This window comes from Epargyreus clarus, unplaced genomic scaffold (genome assembly GCF_041222505.1).
Source record: "Epargyreus clarus isolate Ecla_fem2 unplaced genomic scaffold, WU_Ecla_fem_2.2 ptg000017l, whole genome shotgun sequence".
Classification (NCBI taxonomy): Eukaryota; Metazoa; Arthropoda; class Insecta; order Lepidoptera; family Hesperiidae; genus Epargyreus; species Epargyreus clarus.
Window position 1 is genome coordinate 12,053,746 of NW_027332225.1, and position 26,490 is coordinate 12,080,235.

Consider the following 26,490-nt stretch of genomic DNA (forward strand, 5'->3'; position numbering starts at 1 on the left):
TAATTCAGTTTCTTGTTTGTGTTTTATTTTTTGTTTTTGTTCTAAATTCATATTAGATTATTTTGATAAGTGGTGCTGTTGGAATATATATCAAAATAATACCTACTCATCACACAGTAATGTCATCTGGTGATTAAAATATGTACTAAGATATTAGTGTACTATAGATAAAAGAGGAAATAAATTTGTCTATTCTCAACCGCAACTCATTCGTTTCATTATATTCCAGGCATATATTTGTATAACATTGACGTAACAAATGGGCATTAAGGATATCTGGTGATAAGAAATCACATTTATAGACACATGTAACGATGTTCATGTAGAACAAAGGTTTTATCCGAAGCCGAAGATGCGTTGACACTCTTAAAAACTAAGATCGCCTTATATATAAGCTAATCAGCATCCACCCCTTCCCACAGAAACGCAAGGACTCCTTTACGATATACTATGCTAGCCTATGTGGTGGTACTTCCCCAGTCGTACAACATTGGTTCTATTACCGTTTAAATAGCTGAAAATTAGTTGTATGTACTTGAAACAAACCCTGGACCACAGCATCAGAAGCCAAAGCCTAACCTATCTCCGCTTACGCAAACATTCGAAACACAAAGGGAATCCAAAACCAAATCACACCCGAACATTGCAACATTATTTATTAACTGGTACAGTTGAGCTGATATTAAATTACGTGAATAGTTTATCGACGATAAAAACTGCCGATGGAACATCAGTCATTCCAGTCATCACAATGCCGGGAGCTAAAAATTGTATATGAAAAGATTTATGATAACAACGATTGAAAATGAAGCATTGTTCCTAGCTCGGAATTATGTATGCCGAGTACGTATTGTGTATACAGAATTATTCAACACTAGCTTTGCGCTTGGGATTTCTGTTTTTTTAACTGAAGTGGCGTGTATGCAGTCTATTTGAGGGTAAATGGTCACTCATGCGCGTATTATCAATCAATTATTGAAGATTGACTACCTGAGGACCTCTAAGTCTTATAACGAGGCTTCATAAGAATAATAAGAAAAGAAAATAGCTGTGCTTTAGGACCATGCGCGCAAAAATACGCGCATGCTTAAATTGAAAAAAAAAAACATTACAGCAAAATTCGAAAAATCAGTGTGGTTCTACTGGATGGTACCACCGTCATTGTATCTATTAGTAGCGTGATACAGTTATTAGGTTTCAGTGGAAGGGTATAGACGCCGGCTGATTTACATATTGAGGGACCCATCTTAGTACTCAAGACTGAAAAGCAACTACTATCGTCTTTGGGTGGAACACATGCTCCATATTAAGTTGGTTACAGTTGTCCATAGGCGGCAATAAACACTTACCATCATGCTCATTTAATAATTCAATCTTGCAATAAACAGGTATTTTTTTTATAATATAGGCGAAGCAGACTAGCATGAAGTTCATGTGATGGTAAGTGAATATTGCCGTTGCTTATGGAGATAAACAATCCCAGATAGGATTAGACATTCCTACCTGAGATCGGCCACAGAGCGCTTCTATCCCTGAGGATTAAGCTGGAACGCCTTGGAAAAGTATGTTTCCTTCACCACATCCTTAAAACCATTAAACAGCAGCGCTTAACATTGTTGTTATTAGGCAGAAATACGAGTAAGTGTGGCGGTGGTGCCGCCGGAGTCGAACCACAAAGGGTTCTACCACCTTAAGTAAATAAATATTCCAATTAAAATAATAGCAATATTCTTATGAACGACGCGACAATGCATTAAAAGTTCATTTATGTATCCGTAAACGAGCTAGCACTTCCATTTCGATTCTATTAAAACTCCCAGCGGTTCATACGTAGTTAAATTAGTTCTGCACACCGTTTGTTTGAAAATTGTTATAGATTTTCAGAAATATCGCTATTAGATCGGATGTAGTTTCAAACGCATAGAAATATTCGATTTTATTATTTGATATAACGGAATTAATCCCTAAGAACTTATATATGTATTTCAAAAATATGAGGGATTTTTTGGCAAAATGGTAGACTTAACAGACCTTAGAAAACTTTCCTTATAAAAAGCTATCAGGTATGCATGTTTCCTCACGATGTTTTGATAATTAATACAAATAAACACACTGAAAAATCAGGGGTAAATTTCTGGGATTCGAAAGCCAGTCCTTCGATTGAAAGCCCATGTTTCAACCACTCTTTTTTATAACTCATTCATTTCTTAATAAAACATCATCAACAACCCATTACTGTCCCACTGCTGGGCACGGGTCTCCTCTGATAATGAGAAGGATTAGGCCATAGTCCACCGCGCTGGCCAAGTGCGTATTGGTAGACTTCACATACCTTTGAGATTTTTTTTTATAAATCACTCAGGTTTGCAGGTTCACTCACGATGTTTTCCTTCACCGTTTAGCAAGAGATAATTAATTTCTAATACGCACATAACTTTGAAATATCAGAGGTGCGTGCCTGGGATTTGAACCTCGGACCCCTCGATCTAAAAGCCGAGTTTCTTAACCACAAGGCTATCACTGCTTAATATCAATAAAACATAAACTTCGAATATTCAAGATCGTGCCAGAAAATGCCCGTGATTCGAACCAGCGTCATGAGCCTAAATACACGTCACTAACCTACCCTTACCTCAAAGATAGCAGGATTTAATTAAAATTAAATTAATTATGAATATAATTTAAGGCAACTTGATTAATATATCAATAAGCCACCGGCGCTTTAGATTCAATTCAGTTAAAACTCCAGGGGTTTAGTTTAAATGAGTTTTGCTTGGCGAAGGATACAATAGAAATGTATATAGATTTTGTGAAATGACAAAAAGCGATTAGTTAACTGAATGCAGTATTGGATATAATAAAATCATTGTTATTTTAGTTTTAATTCCTATAACATAATTATTAACATAACATAATTAGTTACAATAATAATATTTTATTGTTATCAATTTATTGATATGATATGATACTCGTATGTACTAATCATTTTGTGATATTTTTTTCGTTTCATAATTGTTTCATTTCTTGTGCATATAAGAAAGAAAAAAAGAAAGAAACATTTATTTCAAAGTGGCAATACAAAACATATATATGTGTGCATAATATATAGTAGTATTAAACTAATAAAAAATAGATATATTAGCAAATGCGTACATATATAGAAGAGAAAGAAAGAAATAAAATAAAACTGATATAAAATTATAAATGGCTTATATAATTGTAGTGCCCATTAGATGAAATAGGGCTGATTCACCTAATACATGCACCATTTTCTATTAGTAATACTGAAAGTCGCTACAGTCATACATCATTTCTATTAATTTTAGTCATACTTTGTATTGATATGCCTATCGATATGGTATCGATATATCGAAACTGCTATGGGCATATGGAAAAATATAAGCTATAACACTTATTTACATAGACAATACCTTATCAAGAACGAGAGGTTATATAATTAAATCACATTAGCTATAGTAGATAAGCTTCAACTTTCTGCTCCTATAAGCACTTGTAAAGATAATATTCAGAACAAAGTTTGGTTCAAGTTGAAGCGTTCAGTAAGTTGTCGAATTTAAGAGGCAGTTAAGAAATTTTACGAAATGTCTTGTTATGTTATTTCCTACATAACAAAACAGTTTATAAATAGGATATCTGTTATAAATGTTGTTATTGTTAAAAAAATAAGGGCGTTTTTCATAGACCTTAATATGTTTTTAGGTAACTTAAGTAGGTTTTTATCTATTTTTAGGGTTCCGTACCCAAGGGGTAAAAACGGAACCCTATTACTAAGACTTCGCTGTCTGTCCGTCTGTCACAAAGCTATATCTCCGGAACCGTAATAGATAGATACATGAAATTTTTACAGAGGGTGCATAACGGTGGCAGCTATAACAACAAATACTAAAAATAAAATAAAGTTGAATATTAAAGGGGGTCTCCATACAATAAACCGGTATTTTCGACATTTTTCGATTTAACTCTTAAACCGTACCAAGAAGACGGTTGAAATTTTTACAATCCTATAACTACTATAACTGGTATTATAATAAATACAAATAAGAAACATAAAATGTATTTTAATATAGTGATTTTAATTTTATTGTACGTTGTTTACTTATTATTCATAATCATCCCAACTCCATCTATTTTTATGTTATATGAGTAAGTATTGTTAACGTATCATTCATCATCACCCCAACATTTTTTTTTGTTGTGATATATAACTAAGTTTTGTTGAAAATAATAAAATGAATAAAAATAAATAAAAAATAATGAATGGTGGTACGGAAGCCTCCATGTGCGTTTTCGACTCGTACTTGGCGAATTATTTTCTATTTGCTACATCTCCAAAATATAATTTTGTAATAAATTAATTAAGCATATCTAATTCCTATTTATATAGCTCATATTGGACACAGTTTACGTCGTAATCCAGCGAACTATGTACTGATTAACTATAATTGATAAATGATCTTAAGGACTACTATTATATTTTAATTTGTAATGATTTTAAAGTCTATATCGTTTTAATAAATAGACACTCGAGATACTCGAGTCTTGCAATTAATACGCTTCTATTTAACACTGAAAACTGCAACATAGACTTAATAACAAAACCTAGTTTACCCAAATTGTTATAGGCGCTATTCAAATAAATACCCGCTACTGCACTTTCCAAGTTTTGAATTTGAAGCTATCAGGCTTTATTGTTCAAGTCGTTCAAACAATAACATCTGCTTAAATGTCTCTTATGTACTATGGGGTACCAAAACTTGATTATATGTATGTTTTGTATCATTGAGTTAGTAAAATGAATATTGTGCTCAGTACTAAAGCGAAAAAGTGCCAGAAACAAACATTACACCTATATAATTATATTGTTTATAATAATATTGCTTTTATATTTTTGGTAACGTAACCATTGTAAGGGTATTTAATTAAAACCTTTTTATGTAAAGTTCGACTCCAGAAATTTACTGCAAACGCGAAAATTTGATGTGTGTCCCATTATCATTTTTAACCGACTTCAAAAAGGAGGTGGTTATCAATTAGGCCGGTATCTTTGTTATTTTTTTATGTATGTACACGAATTACTTCGCCGTTAGTGAACCGATTTTAATAATTCAGTTTTTATTATGTAGAGACGAGCTGGAAGTTGGTCCCATTTAAATATGGTTAGGATACATCGATGGGTCCTGGAGAAAATGAGGGGAACTCCTCCACCCATATAAATATAACAGCCATAACTTCGCCGTTTATTACTTTGTAGTGACATAGAAGTCGGTTGTATTTTTTTGTTCTTTTTTTTAAATAATTATTGAAGCGTATAAAGCCCATTGATTTGTGTAGATTTAAATCAATATTTAAAATTGGGCATAATCGGACGCAATTAGAATTTCGTTCGGTGACCGCGAGTAACAAAATTTCATGCGTGCTCCGTGCCAAAGCACGGTACATTAAATTTATCATCATTTGATAGCAGTGGCAGCATTTCAACAGATTTTGAACAACCGTGACTATTTAATATCAAGAGGTGTTTACCCCTGTGCTGCTTCAATTACGTGAATAAATCATAGATAAGTAATATCTATGATTTATTCACGTAATTGAAGCAGCCTTGTATATAGCCTTGTAATTGAAGGAAGTCATACATAGCCTTGTAATTGAAGGAAGTCATTAAACGACTTAAACAGCTGACAATTCTGTCAGCCGTTTAATGGCTGTCATGGTGTAATTTACGCGGAACAATGCCGACATGCGCAGTTAAGACACGAAATCGAATAAAAAGTGCGGAGAAATATCGTTTCATTCGTAAATGATCTAAAAACTACATTTTTTTTAATATTTTTCAAACACGTAAATAGTTGACAGTGACAATTGTGAAAAGGTTACATTTTCTTGTTAGGAGCGAGTAATCTTACTAATCCATGATAAAAGTAAAAAAGTAAAACTACGTCATTCAATACAATTCGAGCGTGCCGCCTCGTGTCGACCAGCAAAATTAGTTTACTTTATCGTCTGGAAAGTTCGAGACCTTTTTGTATAGAGTTGCGTTTTTCTATAGAATTAGACGCGTGGCTTTTTCTTTTTATAAAATACAGAATAAAAATAAATTTGTATCATTATATCCTGCATGTGTTAGGGGACACAAGATTTTCCTGTTTTCGCTTGCCACGTTTTCTACAGAAATACTTGTGGATTTTTCTTTTGTAAAATACAAAATCAAATATGAACATCGCCTTTTATAGCAAAGTACAACGCTCACCGTATCATGGGAGGACACACAAATATGTTGAATCCATTTGATAATTTAGATATCTGCCTGGTTGGAATGACATCTGATACCGACTGAATGACAACCCCGTATCTGAGATGGCCGCTGTTACAATAGTAGGTGATTATAAAAAAAACAACGGGTTTCACTCCGAGAGTGCTGCCAGAAGTGAAAACATTCAAAACCTAAACTGAATAATAATAATATAATAAATAAAAAATGAAACTGATACCCATTGTCATATTCTTTCTATGCTGACACCAGATGACGTCTTGACTTTTGCAGTTTGCTTTGCCGTCTTACAAAATTTTCGATCAGGGTCACGTGTCCTGCCGCGAATTGAACATTTACCTATCACAAAAAGTGCACAACGCCGCTAAAGAAGTTTTCACTTCAAAACCAGAAAGGTAGTAAGAATCGCCAAAAAATTAAATTATTACGCTAACGGTCATTATCTATTAAGTGGGCACAGGCCGAAAGCGGCCAACTTTTAACTGGCCCGACCGAACACTAAAATTTAATGTCACATACTTTAGCAATAAAACAAAATTTAATCCTCGCGGACAATTACGAGAAAGTTATAACAAAACGGTAGGACAGGGGTAGACTGGGGTAAGTGAAGCTAGACCCATTTTAATGAAGGGATTTAAGGTATGTGTCGGGATAATCTGACCCATTTCGATTTGAAAACTATTTGGTTAAAGAAGCAAACGTGAACGGTTCGAATTAAATTTAAATCCTATAACGAGAGTTAGAGGACCGTGGGGTAGGTAGTTTAAGGTTAATGTATTATAAAATCCAGAGATCAATTGGCGTAATTAGCTGGCTTATTGATGTCATTGCAAACCTTACTTCAATTAGCGAATTAGATAAGGATTACATTTTTCAACAACGATAACAATTTAAATCAGTATTTCGATTTTAGGGTATTTTCTTAGGGCAATGTAGTATTGATAAGTGTGTAATTTTTTATCATTTTTAGTATAAAAAATACTACTAGCTAACAACATGACTGTTATTTTTTCACTGTTATGGATGTATTTAATTGTTTTCATTTTTAATAAACTTATATAAGACAATAAAAAATCAAAAGTAATAGTTAAGTATTTAACCATGCCTGCATGCATAACCATTTTTCACACATTAATCTTTTATATCGTATAGTACGTTAAAATTCATCGTTTCATTCACATTTAAATTTTAGTAATAAAAATATTTAAAGTCATTCTCATTAAAAATTGGGACTGCAAAAAATTGTAGTCAAAGGCCTATAAAACATACAAAGTCATTACTTTTGTGAAATTTCTAGCTCCCAGGGGACTAATGAACGTGGGGACCGTTATAAATTCTCTTTAGTTGCTTTAAAACGCAAACGACTGTGATTTTCGTTAGAGATTATATAATGTTACTTTCAGCTACTGTACCATAAGGGCAAGTTGGATTTATTGGACCATTTAATTAAATTTATGTAAACTTGACCACACAAAAATTGCTATTGTAAAGTCACATTTATTATTACACCTTACTGCGTTAGTTCAACATTATAAAAATAAATAAAATCAAAATTAGTTCACAACGTTTCACTCGAAAAATAATGCTGGCCACATATTTAATTTAATGTTGCGCTATATTCGTGATTTTTTTTTTTTAACAACAAAACAACAACATAACAAACGGGTTTTATGGCGGGAAACGACCGATGTCAAAGACACATTGTTTTTGACATCTGCCGTTTCCCGCCATGGATGGATAAAACATGAGGAATAAAAATTATATATATTACCTATAAAACAAGAATATAACCATAAAGATATACAAGAAGGGAGAATTCATATTCATGTCAGTCCATAAATTTACGTCTTCTTCCTGTAAAAGGGACGGAAAGCGAATGCCTTATAGAATTTCGTACTGACCTCTCAAGCCTACTTGTCATGGCTACGTGATCTGAAGCATAATAAGTGGTAATCTACATTCTTGGTCTTTGCTCTTGAGTATTCTAATCTCTTAATATGTAAAGTGAATCATCTCTGCGAGGAGGCAGTCGGCAGCTCAAAGACAACACGTCTCAGATCTCAGAATTTTTGATGTTTGTATTTTGTAGCAAAAATGGCAGAAAAAATAAATATTAATTGTTTGTAACAGTTGTACTGATAAATAATTTTACAATGAGTATATGCACTTGCTATACAGTATATAACCATTAAGATTGAGTTTGGTATTAAATATATTCTTAGTAAGTAAGTTACTAAATGCATTAGAATATTATCTCAATAATGTGCACACTAAAAATTATAAAATGTTTAGGATTTCCTATTTGCACATAAACATATTGATAGTTACTAGGTTTATGGTTTATAAACCATAAACAATAAACCTAGTAACTATCAGTACCTAACGTAACTTGAAAGGGTTTTGGAAGTATAAGATATTTGGAAACCTAAAATTTTCCATTGATGAAAACTATAAATTAAATGGTAATCAAGGTACTTACAACATCGATCAGTTGACTAAGCCTAAGCCCCATCTTGACGGTGAGTCGGTCGGAGTTGTTGCCGACGGGCCGGATCAGTCTGTTGTAGTTCGAGAGGAGATCGTCGTACAGCCGCTTCGCCTCAGGGTTTGCGACGCTCAAGCGGCCCCACACGCACAGGACTCCGACCACAAGCGCCAACACCATCTTAGGCTAACACCACCCCTGGGAACAAAAGAAATGAATATATAAGCAACAATATTAAGATAATGACAATTGTAACGGAGTTGAAGAATTGGATGAAGTATCATCGTCACGATTAATGAAGGAGAACTAAAGTCACTTACGCGAGGTTTTCTAACCAAACCTTAAGGGTAACAAACCTACGATCAATCTCACATAGAACTATAATTCTATTTGAATTCAAAAACAATATGCATTTAAAAAATCTAACCAAATTAAAATCAAAATGAACTCATCTCCACGTACTACTATCAATATCTGAGGATGAAAGATAATGGTATTACTACGGTTCAAGGTATACAACATCCTAAAACTTATCAATTTATCTATGAAACACAACGTTATCCGGAGGTAAGTGAACCTAAATGTATAAAAAATCCTGTATAAAAGAACCTTCAATAATTAAACTATTACATTATGACTGAAATCAATAACAAATAATGAGATTCCAATAACAATTACGTTATTAACGACGCTAATGCCATTCGTAATGGTAACAAAACAAAAGCATCAAAACTGCCATGATTTATTGCAATATTATCTATGAAATATTTCGCGTGCATACAATAATATTTCAGCGAACAAATACGCTCCATCCAAATGACAAATGGAGTGACAAAACTGATTTGGATATAATCAACTATTTTGAACGCGCGTTAGTCGAAACGCAAATGTTGTTTGCCACCAATAAATTAATACGAAATTAATTTTGCCTAAATTACAGCAACAGTTGGTGCTTGTAATTTGGCGATTGTGATAAGGCTGTAAATCATGTTTATTATTAAATTCAACTCTCGACTTCTCTCGCGCAGTTATTTTGACTGCGAGAAATTCGAGCGATTTATTGTCAGGTGCCATGCGTAAATCTTATTTCATCTTGACTTTGTTATGATATTTATCAGCTTTAATTTTAAATCCTTCATCTTTGTTTTGTTTCACAAAAGTTTCTTCATTATTGTCGTCTTCATTTCCTAAACCAAATTCTTCGACAGATTCAAAATATTCGTTATTATTTAAATAAATTGCGAAATGATTCAACAATATGTTAGCTTATAACAGATGATATATTATATTGTAAGTGACAAAGGGAGCCAAAGTTTAAGTAAACGATTGACCTTTTAGACGATTTAGGAGAACTATTTAATTAGATTAGGCGTTAGGTTCGTCCCATACATCCTACTGTTATCTGAATAAGGGACGTTAGTCTTAATTACCAGATAAGGGCTGGATCAACAACAATGAGAGAAGTACCTTACGTACCGTTATAAATCAATTGGGTAAGAAAAGGGAAGAGGTTATCCATATAAGCTTTTGTTGTGTAAAGAAAGGTTTTGAAGGGCCTGTGGTCTAGTGTTTAGGGCATGTTGGGGTCTTGATGTCGAAAATGACTTTATTAAAATTCAATTTGAAATAACCTGTATCAACATAAACATTTGTGTTTTAATCATAAGTCAAATCACGTTTGATTGGACACTGATCTTATCAAGAAACGTTAATACTAATACACTAGTAAGAGGAGTAGACTTCACAATTCAGTAAAACAACGTGGGGAACTCACAGGCCCAAAGATTTTATATCATGATTTTCGTACATCGTTAAATCAAACGATAAATAATCTCTGATAACATTAAAAACAAATCTGACTACATCTAGAATTCGAACTCTCCGGTAAAAACCCTTTCATATCACTAAGTTATCTCCATCCGAGCAGCGAATACAGAAAAACAGAAGAGCCGCGAGATCTGATAACACCTTATACTTTGCGTGACTTTGCCGTTCCCAAAAGAAAATTCCTAGATGATTTACACTCAAAAGTTCCGCATTGCTGCTCCATTATCAAATCCAATCCAACTTAACGCATACAGATGCAAATGAGGCTCGCATGGCGCTGTTTGCATGTAGTTTATAAGTTTCCTGTTTCTTGCTGTGAGATGTGTATTTCGTAGATTTAAACGAAATGTAAAATAAATGTAAACGATACTTGGATTTATATGAGTATTTTTATGATTTTTCTATTTTATATGTAGCGACATCTGATTCCATGGTTGTACTAAGAGTATTGTCATTATTTCTTTAGTATAAATGTTATTCTACAAAAATACTAGTATTATTTTATTAACTATGTTTTAATAGAAATTATTAAATTAAGTGTGTATTTTTGAAAATATTTCATTCCGACAAGCATACGTCTAAACAAAATAAATTTAAAAACATTTTTTTATGTTCTTATAATTAGTTTTATGTAGCTATGCAATGGTATAAGATATTACTTAGTATTTTAACTTAAAAGTTATTTGATTTAAGGCTAGTTCAACGAAATTCTATTTAGATTTTGGTTTGCGGTTACAGTTCATGTCTTTGAACTTTGACTTTTACAAAGCATTTGAAAGATAGCCCAAAAACATATACAGAAGTAATATTATACACATTAATTAGTAATATTATGCATAAACAGTGTATACAAAGTTTATTTTGTATACACTGTTTATGCATAATATTACTAATTATAACAAATTACAGTACCATATAACAAATTAAAGAAATACGTAATAATATTTTTTGGAGTTTACTCCTTAAGAAACGATTTGAGTTATAAGGCCCGGTACGGAAATTTTATGAGGAGTAAAATCAAGTGTAACACGAAAAGTTGAGGCGTAACGGTAACCAAAATATGAATCAAGAGTGCTTTTATTAATTTAAAATACAGTAAGTTCAAATCCCATATGAAAGTAATTATTACAATAAAAATAATTAGCAATATATAAAACATTAAAACGTCACTAACTAATTTGTTTACATTTTTGCATAAATTAAGTTATAGGTTTGATCATTTATAAACACTGTGAAAAATATGAACATTGGCGCCATAATAAGATTAACAATCTTTTAAGAACGTTTTTAAAGAAGAGTAACATATAAAATCAGTAAGCAATTGAATAAGATATAATATTAGCAAAATAAGTTTTTAACATAAAGAGGCTTTTGTAAGTTACTGATATATTAATTTAACTTATAAAAATGGATGCATTATTGATCAGCACCATCTATCAACGATAAACGGGCAAAATCAAAACAGTATTATTTAATATTTATTACAGAATTATTGCTAATGAATTATGTTCAAAATAAGTTATATAAAATTAGCAATACGTTTTAAATGAATTCTAGAATTATAAAACATTCAGAAACAATCCAAATTACATATAATAACATGTTTATTGAGTCTCATATAAATTTCATCCGTAAATTGCAACAAGGATATTTTATAGATGGCAAAGAAATTATAATTATTAAGTTTAAAGTTATAAAACGTTTAACATTGTTTTAAATATAAATAATTATATTATATTAAAATTTACTTTAATATAAACAATTATATTAAGTTACCATTATAATATTTGGAACCAAAATACATAGATTGATAAACTTGCAAACTTACAATTTATAAAACTTGCCACTAGATGGCGCTATTTTATATTATTTTGTAACATACTTTATGTAATACGCATTGTTGAAGTAATATAAATAATAATCCAAATAATTACAGATATATGTTTGTTTCTCTTATCATTTTAGCAGATGCGTTCATTTACCCTTTTTTCTATTCGATATATATCATAATTATCGTTCGTAAGGAGTAAACTCCAATCGTGCGTCGTAGCTGACACACACACACTTTTTTTCTTTATTTCGTAGCAATCAAATCATGTTAGATTTAATTCGTAAAATATTTAGATATGCCTTATGTAACGGACTATAATTAGGGGAAGTTGTCAAATTATTGTTATACAATAATTATTTATAATTTGTAATTGCATAAAAACAAAATCTTAAGAAAACTAGCTGATCCGGCAAATGTTGTGTTGCCATATAAATAAAAAAATATTAAGGGTGATAACCCTTATCACTTAGGGGTATGAAAAATAGATATTAGTCGATTCCCAGACCTACTGGATATGCATATAGAATTTGGTGAAAATCGGTAAAGCTGTTTCGGAGGAGTACGGTAACTAACATTGCGACACGAGAATTTTATATATAAGATAAATATATCTTCTAACTTATAACACATACGACACAGTAGTGACATTATACAATTACTTTTTGTTTTTCTTACGTAATGAAAAATCGAGGGTCCTATGTAAATTATTTACGCTGAGTAAATACGCCGGCGAAATTATATCCCCTGCCCTTTGATGGACATTTTAAAGTTAACCAACTAATTTGCATGCCCTTTTATTTAATTAGTTCACGTCGGATAACCTTTGCAACAGATGGCGCCTTGTTTGTTTATTGAACTAGTAGAAATTTTAACTAATTTTAGTCTTTATAACTTTAATTTTTGATCACAGTACCATATTATACTGTATACGGCACTATGATCAAAAACTATGCACAGTTACTCGTATGTCCAACTAATCTCTGGTTCCCTATAACTGGGAAACGCCTTGAAAATAGTATTGTAAAAAAATTACATAGTTTTTGTGCTTTCAGTGTTTACTGATTAAAAATATTAATAATATTAAAATTATTATGAAAGACGTAGGAAAACTGCGGGTACAAAAAAATATTAACTTGTATGTGGATTTTTTTTCACAAGACTATCATACGAAATTAAAACACTACTTTTTATTCAAAAACTAGAATTCACTTAAAAATTATAAACTAGGGAGAGTAGAGCAACCCCAAGTAAAACCTCGTACATAATACAATGGAGGAGTTTGCACCTAAATAAATTACTAGGGGTACACCGGGGTACGGCGTCCCTCAATCAATTCTGCTATTAAATAAATATACAGATTAACGCTCATTGGGGTTCATTGTTAGCTGATATTAATTAATAAAATTATCCGCTTGGTAGACTGTTCGTGAACTCTGTTAAACTAAATTAAGTTAAAACTGATATACTAAATCTTTAACTTTCAACATTCTTCAATCCAAAAAAAAAAACAGCGCGCAAATGTTATAAAGTAGAAGCATATGTAGTGGTGGTGCCTTAAGTGGAAATCAAAATAATATTTTTTATGAAATATAATATTAAATGAAATAACAGCCAGGAGGTAGACATAGCCGCAGTTAATAATTTTATATTTTGCTGACATTTTAAATGATTACCAAGAATCAGCTAGGCATAAATATGATCGTCATTTATTTACCAAAATAATTATATGGTGTAAATAAATAATTATTCATAAGCCAACAGAATAAAATCAACCCAAAAAAAAAGATAATGTGGTATGTTATATAATGTACTTCCAGTGTTTGCAGTGCTTTGTGTCATTGAGGTAGCACATGAGCATATAGCCTACCTGATGAGTAGTAGTCAGTACTATTCAAGGACATATGTACGAGTAATTAACATTTTTTTTATATGTAGGAGTAGCAGACGACCACACAGTCAACCTGATAGTAAGTGGCTACTACTGCCCATGGACATCTGCAATCAACTCCAGATAGGACTAGATATTCCTACCTGAGATCGGCCACAGAGGCGCCACTACCCCTGAGGAGTAAGCTGGAACGTCTAGGAAAAGCATGTCTCGGAAAAGTACCTGTGTTAAACCTTCAAAATTAGCAAGGCAATACGTGAGGTAGCGATTTCACGACGGTCGTCCTCTCTACAATTCTACTAATATTTAATTCCCCGTCAAAACCGTAGAGAACGTGAAACAGTACACATCGGAAGCTCCTATCGTAGCGATCAGATGCAAGCGGTAGCAATTCACGAACCAGGAGCACTGTCCGTCCATCTATATTGGATTCTTACGCTCCGCTCACAAAGACTTAAATAGAACACGGAATCCGTGGAAGCCAAGCTTCCCGTTAAAAACCTAACAGATTTAAAATTGGCATTCGGTTTTCGCATGGTTTGCATTCAATGCGATTCGAACGAAAACCGGCAATTGGAAAATCTTTGAAAACCTATGGAGCGCAGGTTGTATGGCTGAATTCTAAAACTCGTAGCTTTGTAGCGCCGTAGCGCCGTAGCACCGTAGCTCAACTCAGTATCACGCGTGTTTAAATTTGTGAAATTATATTTGTGAACCAATTACTGCACCATTACTTTACTTTCAAGTTGACAATTATTTAATTTATATTTTAATTTTGTTTTCAAGTAATTTTGAATTGGAGAAGTTATATTATATAAGAAATATTTATTTTATCCTTGGATTTCTGGATTGGTTTACCACGTTGTATTTATTATAACCAGTGACTACTAAAATGTTTCATAATCAATAATATGATAAATCTATTACTAATGATGTATTTTATAACATGTTACATTAACTGCATTCTGTGTTAAATTACATAAAAATGTTCCAATAAAAGTAAACCCTTGTCTAAGAAAAGTAAAACTTTAACTTTTAAATTTTAAATTACACACAGTGCGGCTTCCGGAAGTTTTCTATCTTGATAAACGATGCATAGTTTTGCAATATGAATGGAAAGAGGAATAAACCGTATAACATATACGTACCCAGAATAAATAACAAGTCATAGCAAAGTGAGCTGAGTAAATAACCTGAGGAAAGTTTGCGGATATGCTCTGAAGATAGAATTTCCCGTAAGTTGAGACACAAATCACTTTATGTAGCCAAAAATGCTGATGAAGAAACTATACATAAAATATGAAACAACTACAAAGTAAATAAACAGGTTATAAAATATAAAATATGTTGATATTACAAAGTTACACTTATTTTAACGAGTGTTAGGAAAACATGAACTATTGCGGTCTTTGTAATTTTACAGAGAGTGACAAACACTAATTAACACGCAAGTAAGAATTTTCAATCTAAGAATCAATTAAGGAACAGTAATTACAATTAAGTATTAAGTAAGGTACAATTAAGGAATAGTATAATTGTAGAAAAAGTGTGGGGTGCTTTTCGAACCTGATAAATGGAACACCCAACGCTTTTTTCACAATTATACTATTTACTGTTCCTTAATTGATTCTTAGATAAAATATTATTTTCTACTTTTTTGTTGAGTTTATCTTAAAAGCGTGTTTTTTAGTTTTTTGAACTATATTTATTTTAATTACAACCCCCGGAAAACAATATAAAAATTCATATCAAAAATGTAAATAAATACTTATGGATTCTCTACATGGATCTTTAATAGATGATTTGGAGACATGATTAAATTAAATTTGTTCTAACTATGCGTTATTTTGCTATGAGTTCTTAAATTAATACTTCCAAAATCGATGCAGAGGATTATTAAGAAATATTTTACTACTCGTTTCTTTTAATATCTGTCTGTACATATTTTTTAAATAGCAAAAATGACTTTGATGATAAGATTATTTTAGTATATCTCTTACGAAGTTTAGTCAATTAAGGTCTAAATAATTGCTAAACCAAATGACATTTCAGTGAAACATTTAACAAATCACACTGTATCGTATTTTCAAGTTGCATTTACATAAAACGTACAAAATGTATAGAACCTTTCTTCGAATTTCAAGTCAATACAGAGCGGAAGTCTCACAACGACATCGTAAATCGGCTTCCGGCGTTCAGTTGACTCCATTCATTTCCGTTCGCCTTGCATAGATGTCAAATTGATTTTGACAAGGATTGCGCATTTTTTATAATATGGGAATAGCAGACGAGCATACAGTTCACCTGATGGTAGGTAGCTACTGCCACCCATAGACATCTGTAATCTACCCCAAATAGGATTAGATATTCCTACCTGAGGTCGGCCAATGATGCCGCTACCCTTGAGGACTAAGCTGGAACGCCTCGGAAAAGTATGTCTCTCTTACCATACCCCTCGGACCAGAACACAGCAGCGCTTAAACTGCTGTTATAAGGCAGAAATAGGTGTGGTGGTGCCGTTGGAGTCGAACCACAAAGGGTTGTACCACCTTCACAAAGTTTTATTTCTAAAAAATAAGTATTTGTATTGTATCATTTAGAAGGATGCAGCTAGATAGAATGCTTTCTTCAGATTTGAAGTCAATACAGAGCGGAAGTCTCACAACGACATCGTAAATCGGCTTCCGGCGTTCTTGAGTCCATTCATTTCCGCTCGCCTTGCATAGATATCAAATTGATTTTGACAAGGATTGCGCATATTTTATTCAAAGCCCTACTGTAGCGGGCGGGGTCCTCCAGGACAATCCCCAAGCGCAAGGGTGGTACAACCAAAGTTTGTTTTAATTTCTGACTTTTGATGTTTTACCTGCGGACGTGTTTCGACGTGAATACGTCTTAAGTCTGTACCCTTACCATGAGTTTTTACGTTTTGACAAATATAACTGTTTTGGTATTTGTTTACGTATTTGCCCATACAAGTTCCAATCAGCCAATTGTATCAGAACTATAGTGTCAGTAACGTAACATTAAATGTCTAAATTGACAAAATGGCGCTTTATATTTTGTCTCTCTTTTTTGCGAACATGTGAGGCAGACAAAAAGACTTGAGCACTTACTTATTGTTACGTTTACTCAGTCTACTGAAGCATATGGAGCAGAATAATGGATTGATTAAACGTAACGTAAAATTGTGGGATGTTTTGAAAACTCATGGTAAGGGTACTGGTCTGATTTCGCATAGACGGTGGTTTAACAGGATTAAACAGAAAGGCTAGAGATAAATTTGTTTATTCATCTATAATAACTTAGAGCTCTGTCTTATAAAACCTTCCACGTCGTAAAACACATATCAATTTTCAATAAATTACATCTATATTTTGATATTTAATTTCTAGATAAGTTTTATACATTTTAAATGTTAAACATCAATTTTCGTGTCTTATGAAGTAGTAGAAATTACCAAGATGGTGTCACGTTAGAGGTTTTTTCAGATAGGCACAGTTTTAAATTTTAAATTTAAATTTATTTCTTATATTTGAATATACATATATTTACCATCCATTATAGTCTTTATAGGTATTAAAGTTATGGTAATGGGTTAATGTTATTACAGATAATCTGAACGTATGTACATGTTGTGTGTAGTGTTTATTTATTGTTGCGAGCAAGCTTATGCCTAACAATGCTCCAAACTAATCCCTGATAATAATCTCGGATAACGTAATGGGTATGGGTTTTAAGATTCAAAATTTCAGACGTAGAAGTTATTTATAGGCAGGCCCTAAAAGGGTGAATTAAAAGATCGTGAAGTAACTTGTCTATCTGTATAAAAATAGGCAAACATTTTCGAATTTTGAACTTTGTCTTAACTTAACTTTGGTAGTTAAATTTGGCTAAGGTCAATCAGCCAACCAATCTAAGTAAAGTTATGGGCAACATATGGGTTTAATGTAACATTAGTATAGATAATTTATAAGTAACGTATGCAGAAACGGCCCTATTGACCGTCAAACCTCAAATTTAAAGAAAAGGAGTCATTACAACTGAACTATAAAAAAATGTAGCACCTGCGTATTATGTAACGTTATTCTTTATTATTTATGCTCTTCTCACTTTACTTATTAACTTTCATACACAGCTGTATTACTTATAAATTGTAAAGATCTATTAGGTTTTAGAATATAATGACAATAGTCAGAGTTATTCTACAATCGAATCCCTGAGAAATATTGTGGAAGATAAACGCCTTAATCCTGAACCTACTTAAATCAAAATTTAGAGGGTCAAGGAGCATTTATACGGATTGTATCAAACGTCTAATGGGCATGTATGATATCGGCTTGAAATAATATCTTCCCTATTACCTACATATGTAGGTCGAAGGAACTTCAATGTCTAATGCCGCGTCCAAGCCCAAATCTTTACAAACGTTTGGCTTTAATAAAAGCGATACAAATGCCTGCAAGTCTACACATAACAAATAAAACGCTCTATCTACACGCTCGAGCTTGTGACGATTTGGCAAACATGCAGCGCGGCATAAGATATTCAGAAATAATATCAACAAATAAAAAGTAGCGTCTCTTAAGAAATAACATTTCAACCGAATTCAATTGGTATCGAATTTTGGCTAGGATTTTGTATAATTTCTTATCTTCGCGCTTTTGCGTGCTTGCCTGTGTATGAATTTGAATACAGACAATCCTAAGGTGGAAGGTAGAAAGTATTGATCATGGTCATACTTTTGTATGAATAAAAGTTGTCTATACTAATATCATAACGAGGAAACCTTTGTTTGTTTGTTTGATTGTAATGAATAGGCTCAAACTGGACCAATACTAAAAAATCTTTCACCATTCAAAATCTACATTATCCACGAGTAACATAGGTTATATTTTATATGAAATATATTTGATAAATAGATTTTGAGGCGGTACAAGGTTGCCGGGTCAGCTAGTGTTATTATAAACCAAGTGATATAGTGACTTCGTTAAATCCCCTTTCAAGCCCACAACCACGGGAAAAAGGAAGACCCACTATTTTAAACTGATACCACACGGCTTCAATAAAATAAAGTACCCTACACCCAACTGACTTACTAAATCCAACCATTTAAATCATCGGGAAAACTACGTAATCCGGGTATTGGGGTATAAATAACCAGATATAAGCGTGGTTTCCTACGGTTGGGTAGTTCAGGGTTAAGCCCTCAGACCCGTGACATTTGACACTTAACCCTCCAATCCGATAGGATCGCTCCAAATGATGCGTATCCTAAGGATTCTATGAAATCGAAGAATGGCTGAAGTAGGATTTCGAGTATCAGTGTTGCCTTTTTGGGAAACGCGAAAGGTTAGTTCAATGAAAACGGATTCAATTACTCAAATCATTTGAGAAGGTTTAAATCACTATGATGAAGATATGTTTAAATGTTCAAAACAAACTACTCGTATAATCTAATTTCCCCAACCACGAAACAAACTTTTTAGATATATAAAAATATATTTATCGCATTTTAGAAGATAAAATGTTAAGTTTATGAAAAATATATTCTGTAAACTATTACATTACAAACAGATATTATGTATCTTTAATTGGGAGGACCCTGGATTATACTTCACCACATTGTTCCAATACAAATTGTTGAAGGTAATTTAACTATTTTTTTGGTCCACTATAATAATAACATGACAGTTAATTTAACTACTCATCTTAAGTATAGAAATATACTAAGACGAGCTTTTGCTTCGTTCGCGTTACGAAGTAATATTTTCATCCCCTATTTTATCCTCTTGGGGGTAGAATTGATCAAAATCCTTTCTTAGCGGATGCCTACGTCATAACATCTACCTCCATGCCAAATTTCAGCCCGATCCGTCTAGTGGTTTGGGCTGTGCGTTGATAGGTCACTATGTCAGTCAGTCACCTTTGAGTTATATATATTTAAGATAACCACTAGCGGCTACCCATTCTACTTCCGAACGCATCCAACGTTGCTTAATTTTACAGATCAAGTATCTTTTGCACATATCTTGGGGCTATGCACTTAATAATACTAAGGTCATAGTTTATTCAGCGAACGACACAAAACATAGCTGTACCACATTTAAGTACCACAAACCGAGTTGAAGCAGTGACAGTTATCCAGCCACAGTCTTGACGCAGCTTTAGAATAATAATGCTCTCCTAGCTTTGTCTGCTGAATACGTCCCTGGTTTTCGTACAGTGTATCTCAAACTATATAAGTATTTCAGTGTCGTACATTACGCTTTTTAATTCTGTGTTTTATGTGTGGATTTTGATTTGGATATCGCATTTTGTGCAACATCGTAAATATGCGTATATTTTTCTTGGAATAATAAGCGATTTCAATGTATGAACTTCAATAACCTTGTCCGTACAGATATAGGTATTGGTTTTTATACGTATTCGCATAAATTTGCAACCATTAGAAGGTACCTACACTTTCATTTTAAAATTTCCCAACAAAAAATTACAAAGTAGTACCCACGGTAGTAGTTTCAGTGTCCAATAACAACATCATTGGTAAGCTAATATATCTTTACTATAACCACAAACACAATTACCACACTAAAAACCTAAAACAATTTAAAAATACACAAATAGCATTACCATTATTAGCAATTCTGTTTTCGTTTAACTTCGCACTGTTTGCGCTCCCGAATCCGTTGTATCGAATATCGAACAGGTAGTCGTTATGAAACGAGCATTTTCAATTTGGCAAACTTTTTTCGCTGAAACTAACTCGTCAGTTCAACTTCGTACGGGCTTGTCGGTTGAAACAATTTTGAATTTTAGTCAGAGAGCTATTTTAATTGTTTCGGATTGCTCTTTGATTTAAATTTTATTTGGTTTTAGTTTGTTTCTTTCTTTGTTTATGTATCGGTTGAGTTACGTTAGCAAATTAGCCTCGATGTTAATAATAAGAATATTAATAATTATGTGATAAGCTAAGCTAAGTTTAGCGAGTATTGTAGTAACAACGCCACATAGTTTTCTTTGCCGTGGTTATAAATAGTTATTGGAGGTACTTTAACTTAATTTACTAGAAGTATTCGCATCTACACATGGAATAAGTACTTATTGCTCATTCTACTGCATCTATTTCTTAGCACGGCTAAAACCCTTGATTCTCTTTGATATTTTCCAACAAATAAGCAACATGTTATCCAGACCATTGTTCTTAATATAAAGCATACAAATGAACAGACAAAGAGATTATAATTATTATTATATAAGAAGGATTTATCAATTAACTTCCATAACTTACTCGTATTTGAAAACAAGGTACTACTCTCAAAACATTGCTCCGACTACATTTTCCCCGATCCCGATGAGGTTAATCCCCAAACTAACCAAAATTCAAAACAACTGCGCGTCTCTCCATCATAAATTCTGCAAACGCTACCCGAGATTTGCTTGTAAGGTATCTGTTCGACCACCAACTCACTGCGACGTGAAAACTTTGCGATTGTTTATAGTACGACTTTTATACCAATCGCCAACCAGCTATGGCGGTCTTTTTAACTATTTCTTGTTAACTCGGCCTGTGTAGACCTAATTGGGCTTTGAATACGACAATTATTAATTTCGTGAATGTACCTATATACTTGTACCTATTATTATGTTTTGGAAAACACACACAATAGTATGTGTGTACAATAAAATATGGATATACTTTTATATTTCCTATTTTTGATAACGAGTAGAACTACTGAAGAGCGATTAATACGTCGGAAAAATAAAATAAGAAATGCACCCGGAATCGTAGTCGAATAACATGGTCAAAATTGAGAAGTGTGTCTGATATTTGTATTTTCGGGTTGCGGTTACATTGCATTGATTTAAATAACTGGAACCACTTATTTATTTACATCTCACGTTCACTAACATATTTAAGAAAAAGCTATTAATCACTCATCGCTGACATGTAACAGTGAAACAAGCAACTAAACGTGCTCTTTTGAATTTTTAATCTAGTTGACGGGTCGCTTTCGAGTCAGAAAACTGGGCTCGTTACATTTGATTGTTCAGTTGCTCAAGTTCTGTTTCATCTGTGTGTTCATTAGTCAGTTTTGCTGTTTGTTTCCCGTTCAACGATGACCTGTAGCGGATTTTAGGATCTCCTTAATTATTCCAAACATCGTTGTTAGTCCTTTCGCTTTCCGCTTTGTTAAACTCACTCCTGAATTCTGTTTATCTAATCTGGTAAGCAAATTTTAATTTAAGTAAAACGTAAACGTAAAATAGCGTCCCCTAAGGGGTCCGGAAATTTCCTAGTTTCAGTTTCAATGTTAAAGTTACCAAACATACAGAAACTGCAAAGTACGTGATCTCAATCCATACAAATCAAAAACTTTTCTTCCATGAATATCTGTGATGAAATTCCATTACGAATTCAGTAACACGCCCTAAAAACACATTCTGTTCAAACATGACTGCATGTGACATCAAGCGCTATTTATCACCTCTCTCCTACTTCTGATTTTAATTAAACGTCATTTGCCCCTTGTAATTTATTAATCCCACCCATTGCCCGAGACAACCACTTATTGCAGTTGTGGGATCGTTCATCAAGTATAGTTTTAATAACTTGTACTGGATGTTTTTTTTTACTATTTATTCTGTCCATCAAAGATTTGACGTCCTCTGATTGATCTTTTATTTGATTTGTACTACTTTTATCGTCTTTATTCTCACTAGATCCAATAGTATATTAATGTTTGCGTCAGGTTTTTGGTCCATCTGGTCAACAACAGCGATGTTTTACCTAGGCGTGGTCGTCACATAATACCTTTAGTCCTTATCAGATATACATTCTTTAAGATATGCAATTGTTTATTTATTATTCCATCAATTTACTTGTATGTTTTTTAGTTACTTACAGAAAAAAATGTGCGATTGTGACTTTATTACAATTTTATGTTATCGAAATCTTATGAATGGGTGACGCGTCTTCCACTACACATTTTGTTGTAAATGTGATAGCTTTTTAATATATTTCGACAATTTCATCTTTGTATTAAAATCTATCGTATGTTTCTCCTATCAAAATATAAGAGCCGTTTCAGTGCAATTCACTATGTTGACACTGTTTTCATTGTATGTCCCTTCTTCGGCCGTTACAAAGAATACCACTTCACATAACGCGGTGTCGTGCGACATAGACAAAGCTTCAAGTGCCACGTCACGAACACGTTTTTGATTGACGGGAAATACTCTTTGTCGCGGTCACACATAGCTTTTGCGTTCAATCAAAATAGAAATACAAAGGCGTTTTTGGGAGCGTTCAGAATCGTGCAAAGACAAAGTGAACCGTTCGTGCCAATTTCACGTGTTCGATTTTTTTACACTATACCTAGGTTTGAATTTATTTACCAAGCTAGTTTATTATAAAAATAGTTCCAGTACCCTTCGTATGACGTTTTACGTTTTTAAAAAATGACTGTTTTGGTATTTGTTTACGTATTTGCTCATACATTTCCAATCAGCGCCCCTAGCGGATTGTATCAGCTTTTATTGGTATAGTATGGGATATACTTAAACAAAAACAAAAACATTCATTTTTGTAAAAACTCATACTAAGGGTACAGATTTAAATTTCGACTAGCACACAATCTAAAAGAGGGCAGATCTTTCCTTCTGTTGTATTTAGGTTACGCTTTATGTGCAAGAATGTAAATATGTATTTTCTGTAAGAATATATATTTTCAAAGCAGAAATGTTTATAGAGAAAATCCGTACAAATCAGTGTCATGGAAATATTGTAAATTTAAGTTAAAGAAAGGTAAAGTGAAACATTTTAAATTTTCAAGAGTATTATAGTAGTTACACGTACAAAACAGGGGTACGATTTATGACAAACTTTTTGCTCTCTTTACGTTTTATTTGTAGCGCGAATAAAACTGGATGGACTTTTATTACCTGCATCGACGTCAAGAGCAGAGTGGAATTGATTGGCGGTGAATTCTTTGCTGTGGTCCCTTTACGTTCAATTAAAATGGGCTAGGACTTTTTGCATTGCGCATTTTGTTCAATAAATTCTAAAGAACAGAGTTCGTTACGATTGGCCCAGTGCTGCTATTTGGTTTACATTGACCTGTTTTTGGACTGCATGATGCAGTGGTCGTCGTATATGCCGTGCAATGTTCAGGGTTCGAATCCTGATCAGTGTTTTTGAGGCAATGTTCATTTGGGAAAAAATGCTAATAACAAAAGTTTTTTTATTTATAGTGACTGACATCACCTAGGACTTCTATCCTATCTGAAGTCGATAGTGAATGTCTACGAGTGACAATCGCCATTTACTAACACGTGGACTGCATGCTAGTTTCCTATTTGATGTCGTAAAAACAAGATATATTATTTTTTATGTATTGCTTTCATAGTTGTTACTTTACCACTATTTCCTATTATTCACCTTTAGGAAAACATCCCCACTAAAACGCAAAGCCCGGTAATAAAATACATAATTCAGCTATTAAGCTTTTAAAACCTTTAAAACAGGTCCTCGGGAGAAAAGTAATTCATTAGCCAATCCTTGCCCAACCCCGTGCCCTAAATCCTTGAACCGACGACCCTCTAGAGAGGAGGCGGATATTCCACACAAAATTGACTAACACTTATCCCCGGGAGCGTCGTACTTTACTGACGCAAACTCGAACTTGTCGGTTATGGATTCTAAACTTAATACTTATAAATATTTTGATGGTGGCAGACCTTTCTGACTTCGGGTTCACCCACATATTATTTAAACTGACCCGAGTTATTCTCTGCTAAATAATGGGGAGATGGCATACACCAAGGTGGTGCTGTATTATGATGTGTTATAAGTAAGAACAATATGCCTTCGTCTTTTACATTGAAGTATCAAAAGAACATGCAGTTTACCTGCTGGTAATAGCTATCGATATCTATGACCAACTCCATATCGTTTTCATTTAAGTCAATCACAAATGTGTTGCCATTCCTGAGGGCGTATTACTATTTCTGCCAAGCTACAATGTAAGGCTCTGCTGCAATCTGGTTTGAAGGGTCTTAGTAAGGTAGACATGCTTATCCGACGCGTTCAAACTTTATCTTCAATGGTAAAAACCCATCTGTTGCCGAACTCGGATAAAGGTGGTAGAACCCTTTGTGGTTCAACTTCGGCGGCACCACCGTCACACCTATTTCTGCCTAATAATAGCAGTGTTAGGCGCTGCTGTGTTCCGTTTTGAAGGGTGTGGTAAGGGAGACATACTTTTCCGAGGCGTTTCAGCTTATTCCTCAGTGGTAGCGGCGCATCTGTGGCCGTCCTCAGGTAGGAATATCTAATCCTATCTGGGGTTGATTACACATGTCCACAGGCGGCATTAGCTGCCTACTATGCTCAAGTGGACTCACTTGTTACTTCTATAATAATTTAAAATAATCAAAGTATATACATTACTCCTTACATATGTAGATACTTTACATTACTTACGTAAATACCTTAACATTACCGTTCAGTTATTCCGAGCTATTAAAAAGTATGTTTCGAAGTTATGGCAAGGGGCGGAGTAATTTCGGGAGGGAATTATTCAATCGTTAAGGAAATATGCCCGTTGTTCTCACAAGGTACAGAATAAGGCATATTTATTCGTAACAGGGGAAAGATTATTAATGTTATTCGAGTTTGATGAGCACGGAAATTGATGTTTTGCGTTAAGAACGTGGTTCGGGCAGAATATATTTAGAATATAGCTATAGTGATAAGATAATTAGCTGCGCTATACAATGCTTCATATTTGAAGGTACCTTCGAGTAAATGTAAATATATCGTTGAAAATACTATAAGCTGCTATATAGCTGTATTTCAGTATTTTGGTTTCAAGAGCGTGGTAAGGCAGATTCATTTAAAAGCAATTTCATAATTCATTTATTTATTAGAGTAGCAGAGCATCTGTAATTGACTGGATCTAGAACTCTTAGCGTATTTGAAGCTGCTGTTGTTCCTGGCACAGTGGCAGCGACGAGTAAAAACTATATAGGCTGTAAGTAGCCTTGTATATAAAAAATAAGCAAATTTTAGTACTTTGTCTCCCATTGGCTGTAAAATAATTGCTTGTAAAATTCTGATCTTCAAGCTCCGTTTAATATTTTCCTGACCAGTTACAACTACAATTCCC

At 33.3% G+C, this 26,490-nt stretch overlaps 1 protein-coding gene across 1 annotated transcript in view; it reads right to left on the reverse strand.

The window, feature by feature from the left end:
* The window catches only part of nAChRalpha1 (nicotinic acetylcholine receptor alpha1), a 319,225-nt gene that overhangs the window by 76,971 nt on the left and 215,764 nt on the right, over positions 1 to 26,490 (reverse strand). The window contains exon 3 of the mRNA XM_073082300.1: positions 8,769 to 8,972. Coding sequence (XP_072938401.1) covers positions 8,769 to 8,954 — 186 coding nt within the window. The 5' untranslated portion in view covers positions 8,955 to 8,972. The remainder of the gene's footprint in view (positions 1 to 8,768; positions 8,973 to 26,490) is intronic.